The following is an 8,255-nucleotide window of genomic DNA, read 5'->3' on the forward strand; positions in this document are numbered from 1 at the left end:
TTTCATTCTGTTTGTGTCTTTACATGTTGGTAAATTTCTTATAAGTTGGATATTACTGTTTTTATACATTCAGCTTCTGTCTTCTCAGTGGAATATTCAAGCCATTTGAATTCAGGTTAACTATTGCTGCCATTTTGTTATTTGATTAATAGTTGTTTTGTAGATTGTTTCTTGCTCTTACTGTCTTCCTTTTTGGTCAAGCAACTTTTCTTTAGTAATACGTTTTGATTCCTTGCTTTCTATGGTGTGTCTGCAACAGATTTTTGCTTCTTGGTTACATGAAGCTTATGAAAAACATCTTGTTAATGTTACAGGTTATTTTAAACTGATAGCAACTTAACTTTGATCACATAGAAAAAAGAAACAACCAAATGAAACTAACATTTTAAATCTATATCCTCCAATGTTTTGAATTTTCTTGGTGTTGCTATTTGAACTTTTTATTGCTTATTTCTTCACAACTTGTAGCTATAATCATTTTTAACAGTTTTGTTTTTCAGTCTTACTATTAAAGATATGAGCGATCACACACCAGGATTACTGTGTTTGCATTATTACAAACTTTTCTGTTTATTTACTTTTACCATTGAGTTTTATATCTTCAGATTTTTGTTGTTGTTGTTGTTTTTGTTTTATTATGCATTAGCAGCCTTTCCATTTAAAGAAATTCTTTAGAATTTTTTGCAGGATAGGTTTGAGTTGATAAAAAATCTCTCAGCTTGTTTGGGAAAATATTTATCTCTACTTCTGAAGGGCAGGTTTGCTGAGTATAATATTCTTGGCTGGCAGGGTTTCTGGGAGTTTTTTTGTTGTTTATTTCCCCTTTAGTTCTCTAAACTTACCATTTCATTCCCTCTTGGCTGCAAGATTTCTTTTAAAAAGTCTTGTCATACATATCTGGCATTCTCTGTAAGGTATTTTTTGTTTTCTCTTACTGTTTTAATTGTCTTTGACCTTTGGAAGTATGATTACAGTAAGCCTTAAGATAGTCATATTTGGGTTGCATCTGCATGATATTCTTGGACTTTCCTCTACCTAGACTGTCTTTCTCCAAATTTGTAACATTTTCTGTTATTTATTTAATAGTGTTTCCACCTCTTTGTCATGTTTTAGTCCTTCTCGAACATATCAATTCTTACATTCATTCTTTTGATGTCCCATAAGTCCTGTAAGCTTAGTTCATTTCTTATCATTCTTTTTCTCTTCTGAACCTCCAATTTTAATTAGTTTTTTAGCTCTCTAATTCTTCTGCTTGATCAATTCTGCTGTTGAGGCTTTCTAGTGTATTTTTTCAGTACTTTCATTATAGTTTTTAGTTCTAGCTCTCTTTTTAAATTTCTCTGTTAAAGACCTGAATTGTTTTCCTGTATCTTCGTGGAGTTTGTTACATTTCCTGAAACTATTATTTTGAATTCTTAGTCTGGAAGACCACCTGTTGCAGAAAACCAGATGCCAAGGAAGGGAAAGCAGCACTCGGAGAGATTAGGAGAACTGTTTATTATGTCGGCAGGCATGGAGGAGTTAGCACTCTGAATCTCGGGACCCCACTGGGAGTTGGACACAGTCTTTTATGGGGAAATTGGAGAAGGGAGGTCTTGGGGTGGGGAATGGGCTCAGAACACACCCTACACAGCATCAAAGAGAGGAGTCAGAGAAGCAAGAAGTCTAATCTATTCAAGGTACTAATCTATTTAAGGTTTTCAGGTTACCCTGTATCTCTGGGGTAAGTTTGCCAGAGGGCAGAAACTTCAGGCACCTATCAGCCCTGAGTTACTCATGAATTCAGGGTCCTTCCATATCACACCCATTGTTCTTGTTTGGATTGGTTGCCTAGAACCTTGTTTTGCCCATTGAACAAAGTCATGGTTCCCTGTTTGCTTTTGTTTCTAGTAGATGTACATTTATGGCTTTGTGTTGAGGATTAGGTGTTTATTCTAGTCTTTTCTGCCTAGTTGGGTTTTGTTGATTTTCCTAAAGTATGTCTGCCAGGAAGTCCTGTGCAGATTATCCAGTTTTCTCAGCCCTCCTTTTCAGTACTAGATGGAACCCTAAACTCTGGTTTGCCTTGAGGCTCCCACAACTTAGGGTCAACTCTCCTTGCCCATCATCATTACCTCTATTTTAGCACTAGATGGCACTCTACGCCAAGGTTTTCCGCTGGTCTTAAAAAGGTTCAGGTTGGTGCATTGCCCCTTTTGAATGTGGGTGGAGGAAGTGACAGAGGGAATACCCAGTTTATGTGTGAGACCAGCTAGGGTTTCATGCTGGGGGAACCCATGGAGTGTTTTACAGTGTGGCACTGTAGAACAGTCTCTCTATTTTAGCTGAAATGGAGAGCTGCTTTTGAGTTTCATGCCCAGCCTTTAATAGCCCCACCCCTTTCTTTGTCTCTAGATCACTTGAGTTTTAGTGCAAGAGACATGGAAATGCTTCCTGTGGATTAAAGGAGGAATAATCTTTTCTTAGAAAAGCCAGGATAGTAGGGAAGCAAGCTGCCCTGAACTCACTTTTTTTCTCTTTCTTTTTTTTTTTTCACTGTGAGTCCAGAAAATTTTTCTGCATATTACCAGGGAGATTAGGAAATGTTTTTCTGGATTAAAAAGTCTGTTTATCTTATCATCTACTTTTGGGCTTTCACTGTTCTGGGCCCCAGGAATTGTCACAACCTGTTTCAAACCCTGAGGTATTCTGGATGTTTATACTGGGACTAGTTCATTACACTTGTCTGTTTAGGAGAGCAAAGCCAGATAGTCTTTGCACTGTCATTTTGATGATGTCACTCTCTAAGCTTCTTTTTCCCCATGACATGGACTTGCTGAGGAGAACACGTCATTTCTCCTGTAGGGTGTTCTATCTTCTGGATTTGTTTCATTGTTCCTTTAGGCTGTCATTTAACTCATTTTATGTCCTCTTTCTTGCAAAGTGCAATTTAGATCTGAAGCAGGCTTTGATTGGATTAAGGTTAAGCGTTATGATCAAGAATATGTTATAGGGGACAGTTAGCAGTTAGCGTAATGGCTATGTCACTGGACTCCCACGTAGTCGACTGTGGTTCGCATCCCAGAACCGGTGGCTTAAAACTCACGCCGGAGAGGAGAATGGAGGAGAAGGGATTGCGGCGTGGCCATCCCCCCTGGGGGTGATTTCTCGCTTTCTGTCTCTCTGTCCATCTGGCGAGCGCGCGCGCCCTATAGCAAAAAAAAAAAAAAAAAAAAAAAAAAAAAAAAAAAGAAACCTCTTTAAAGAATATGTTATAGGTATCTTCATGTACTTCCTATTATATCCTGTTATTTGACATTTATCCCTTTATCTCACCATTAATGAAATGCTCAGGTGATTAAGGTGAACATGATCAGATCTCTCAGTTTATAAAATTGCTTTGATTTTTTTCATTTTCTTCCTGCTAGCAGGTGATCTGGAGAGAGATTTTGACATCAGTTGAGATACAGTTTTTATTAAATCACATAACAGCTTTAAGATCTTTTAAAAAGGTTGCAAAATGAAATTTTCTAAATCTGTTGTGTTTTTTACATGTTTTAACTGGAATTCTTCTATACAGAATATTCTCCACACGCTGGAGTTACGTGTTAATCCCAAAATATATTTTTGAGAAAGGCAGGTTAAATGTTTAATTCTTTATCTTTACCAACTTTCAGAATAAAGAATTAGGTACAAACCACCTTCATTGGGAACAAATGTTTCTTCAGAGAGGATCAGGCCTTTTTCTTTTTAAAATTATTCTTATGATCCCATTGATTTTATGTATGTAATGTGACTCAAACAACTATAATTGTTATTTTTAAGTTAAATTTATTTTTGCTGCTCACTCTTACAAATACCTTTATACACTAATTATTTTAATTGCCAGAGGGCAGGTGGTACCTTTCACCAGGAGGCTATGGGGCCAGCCCTGTGTGTGTGGGTTTTATGTACTGTTACTTGTAGTGTTATATAGCCTTTTCTTTAGGCATTGTCTGTTTTCTGATATAAGTTACAGTAAATCAACATAGTTTAGCCCCTTCTTAACCATAATTCCATTTTGGTCATACCTTTTTTAATGTTTATCTTTCAGATCTATTTTGCTCATCAAGTTTAAATGGTATCCCATGATGATCGTCAGTTAACTATGAGATAACTTTTCCACACCTTAGTTCTTTCATCTTATTCCTGTCTTTGATTTCCTCTTAGATCCACAGTCAAATGGTTTCTGTGCTGTCTAACAATCATTTACTGAGAGTTCCTCAGCCATCCTTTGGTTGGATGACACTAGTCTTCAATAGATTACTTCAGAAAACTAGCTATGGGTGTGTTGTTACCTGAACACATGTTAAAGCCTTTTCTACAGCCTCAAAAGACTACTTGGCTGCAATCTTTGGTTCGTTATTTGTTTTGTAGGGCTACCTTAACACATTATCAATACCACAATCTGGGTAGCTTAAAAACACAGGAATGTGTTTTCTTGACGTTCTAGAGGCCAGAAGTCTAACATCAAGGTGTCAGCAGAGCCATACTGTGTCTGTAATGTTAGAGGCAGCATGCTTCTTTGCCTCTCCCAGTTTCTGGTAGCTCCAGCATTTTTGGCATTCCTTGGTTTGTAGACACATCACTCTGATCTCTTCCCCCTGTCTTCACAAAGCTGCCTTCTTTCTGTGACTCCTCCTCTTTTCTTACAAGGACACCAGTCATAGATTTAGACCTGACCTAATCCAGGACCTCAGCTGGTGCAAAGACCTTATTTCCAAACAAGGTCACATTCTGAAGATCCCCGGTGGGCTTGAATTTTGCTAATACACTCTTCCACTTACTTTACATCCTTTTTTCTTGATTAACAAACTGGGGTGTGTCTGGGGGTGTGTGCATGCACATGTACATATATAGTTTGTGTTAAACTCATGTCAGCAACAAGGTTGATACTAACCCGATTTTCTTTTCTTTGTAAAGTGTCTTGGTCTTTTTGTGTGGATAAGTGTGGAAGAACTTTCAGTCTAATGATATAACCAGCATGCCTCAGTTAGCATTCTGGGACAGAATTAACAGTGGGAGCATAGTCAAACTCAATGGGACAAACATGTACTTTAAAGTAACTTAGTTACTTATTAAGATAGTCTCAGCTATAACCAATTATATGTCAATAATTTTTAAAATTTAAAGCTATGCTGTGGTTTTTTTCCTATGGAATCACATATTCAGTATGTGCCATTTTTTATGGAATGCCATATTATATTGAAGCTAAACACCAACAAATTTCATGTAAACACCTAAGGAAGCCTGATATGAATGAGAAAACAAAAAAGTAACACTACCACCCTAAGTCACTTTTGTTGATTTCCCAAGTTTGTCTCTTGATGTAGACATTTAGGCCATCTTTTATTTTATGGACTTGATTGTAATTTTAAAAATTAGTTTTTTAAATAAGTTTTTATTTAATGTATTACTATTATTATTGTTTTAAATTTTCTTCAGGCCACGTGCACTCACCAGAGAGAGAAACAGAGAGCGAGAGAGAAAGAGAGGGAAAGTGAGAAAGCCGGTCAAAGCAAGCCTCCAGGTTCAGGATTTGAATAGCTGTCTGTCATGTGCCTTCACCACCACACCACCTGCTGGCCCCAGAGATTAGGTCTATCCCATTAGTTCGTTATTCTGTTTTGGGGACTCCTTTTAACATGCACAAATGCACACGAACACACTTTTTCACTCACTTCCATGTTTACCATTTTCTGGTTCCTTTTACCTATTGACTTGTTTTACTTTTTTTTTTTTTTTGGCTGTTCTCATTGCTTGCCGTACTTTCAAACAAATCTGTCATTCTTTGTATATCCTAAGATTAATTGCAAAGTCTGCAGTGATTTTTCCTTGTGTTTTTTTTCCCCCTGTGTTATGTGAGCTTCCATTTCACATTTTGCTATCATTTATCTATCTTTTCTGAATCACTGCTTTTTTTATTTTGTGATGTCCCTTTCATATTTTGTTGCTTTTTTACCTTTTAAGTTTTTTTAAATTTTGTTTATTTCTTCCATGGAGGTGAGAGGAAACAGGCATCTCTGCCAGGATCCTCATGCTGCAGCCAGCCCAGACTGTAGGCACGCACCCAGAGAAGCCTCTCCTGCCCCTGTGGGTCCAGTATCACAAAGCCTCATATTCCTGCTATGCCACACTCTTGACCCTGTTGCTTGTTCATTTTTAATGTTGCAATGTTGGCTTATAGTTTTCCTTTGCCTTGTAGAAATTTTCAAGTAGCCTGAGATGTTTTAATCTGCATTCTCTATGTTTTCTTATATTTTTCATCAAGCATTTCAGTTTTGTATTTCTTATTTGTATTTAGGCCGCTAACGTGGGATTCATGAGAGGTGGTGGCAGAAAGGGAGTCTGGATGATTCTTAGTTCAAAAGCTTTCTTTTCTGTAAGTGTGGGAAGTCTGTCTTCATAATGAGGTGCCCTTTTTTGTTTTCAGATTTCTTCTTTCTTGTTTGATCTTACCTTGTTTCAGTAAGGCTCTTGTCTTCGGCCCCGTCTTTGTCTTTAGCTCTAGTTGCTGCCTTCCAAGTCCCCAAAACTGTCTTGTGTCCCCATCCCCCCATCCCTGCCCCAAGAATGTTCCTAAGACTATACTTCTCATTCCATATCTTCCCAAGCCTCTTCTCAGTGTTTTGTTGCTAACTTACAACTACTCTCAGTAGTTCTCACTTTAGATGGGACCTTTTCCTTCTGAGAAGAAATCCTGGCTGAGTTGTAACAGCACTGGGAATCCTATGGCTTCTTGGAACTTCTTTGAAGTTCCTGCTCTGTTCTCCACACTAAGACTGGCTCCAGCACTTACTCTGCTGGGTTTTGCTGTTTACTCCTTTGCTTTCTCATCCATTCGTGCTCATAACTCTCCTCTGTCTGTCACAGATCCTGTGGGTATGACTAGGTGGTGGGCATTTGTGTTGCTCTCCTCTTCACTGTGTAGTGTTTTAGGAAATCTGAGACGAGTCAAGGGGGTTGCCATCACTCTTGGGACCTCAAAAACCCATACTCTGCTAATTTTTTTGATTTTTTTCTGTAGCCAGGAATAAGCTGGTGATGCAGCTGCTTTCATTGGTAGCCATGGTGGACTATATTTTATCCCATAGTGAGTGACTGCTAGAACAACAGTCTAATTGGGATAACTCTGAGTAAGTTTGTTTTCTTGTATAGTTTGATAGTCAGTGAAGAAAACTTCCAAACCAAGACAAACATCTCAGGGCATCTCTGTGTTCCCCTTGACCCATTTGAAAAATTCATTCCATTCTAAAAATCTGAGTGTTTCTCTTTTTATGCTCTCTGCTCAAGCAGATACATTAACAATCACTCACTTATGTCTTTAACTGTTTTCTTTTTATAAGGTGACTTAAGAGATTGAGCCAGTATGGTTCAAAACAATGCATGAAACCATGAATAGCTGAAACCATGAATATATCAAAAATAGAGAATACAGGAGAAAAATCATTTTTTTAAAGAAGATTTTACCTTAGGGAACGTACACTTGCTGGAGAAAAACACACACACACTGACAGTGAGAGGGAAAGTAAGAAATCACCCCCTCAGGGGGGATGGCCACACCACAGTCCCTTCTCCTCCATTTTCCCCCTGGAATCCTGGACATACACATGTATGTGTCCAGGCTAAGTTTCAAACCACCAGGTCTGGGACTTGAACCGCTGTTGGTCATGTGGGAGTCCAGCTATGTAACCTTGACGCCGTCAGCTGGTCTCAAGGAAAATTAGTTTTAAGGTTTGAATTATCCAGGGAAGTCAGTCATGTTTACGTCACCGGTTTGATTCTGCAGGAATCAGGTTTTGAAATGAAGTTTAGCATGCAGGATATGTCCTAGGAAGAGAGGGTAGGAAGGAGTATAGATGCAGTGGAAAGTGGAGTTGCAGTGTGGTCCCAGTGTAGGTGGGTCTCTGGAGCATGGGAGTTCTGAAGCCAAATAATCAAAAGCCATTATCTCTGGGTAAGTGGGATCACATATCCTTTTTCAGCTTTGTCTTCATGCATGTCTAGTTTAGTGTTTTTTTTTTTTTTTAAAAAGGAAAATGCTTTTGTACTCAAGGAAAAACAAAGTTTCTGTTTTGAAAAAAAAAATACAGATAATTCTGTGGACAGTATATTTTCTCAGTCATTTAGTACTTAGAATTTCAAAGAGTATAACATTTAGTTTCAAAGCTTCACTGTTATTAATAAAGCTTATATTTGCTTTTCAGCTTGGGCAATGGTAGATGGTGGTTCCAACG

The 8,255-nt window shown here is 38.0% G+C and overlaps 1 protein-coding gene across 1 annotated transcript in view; it reads left to right on the forward strand.

Moving 5' to 3' along the window:
- BPNT2 (3'(2'), 5'-bisphosphate nucleotidase 2) overlaps nt 1-8,255 on the forward strand; it is a gene marked incomplete at its 5' end in the record, with an annotated part of 42,941 nt that overhangs the window by 29,855 nt on the left and 4,831 nt on the right. The window contains 1 exon segment of the mRNA XM_027773737.1: nt 8,226-8,255. Coding sequence (XP_027629538.1) covers nt 8,226-8,255 — 30 coding nt within the window.

Source organism: Tupaia chinensis, unplaced genomic scaffold, assembly GCF_000334495.1.
Source record: "Tupaia chinensis unplaced genomic scaffold, TupChi_1.0 Scaffold000046_3, whole genome shotgun sequence".
Taxonomy (NCBI): Eukaryota; Metazoa; Chordata; class Mammalia; order Scandentia; family Tupaiidae; genus Tupaia; species Tupaia belangeri.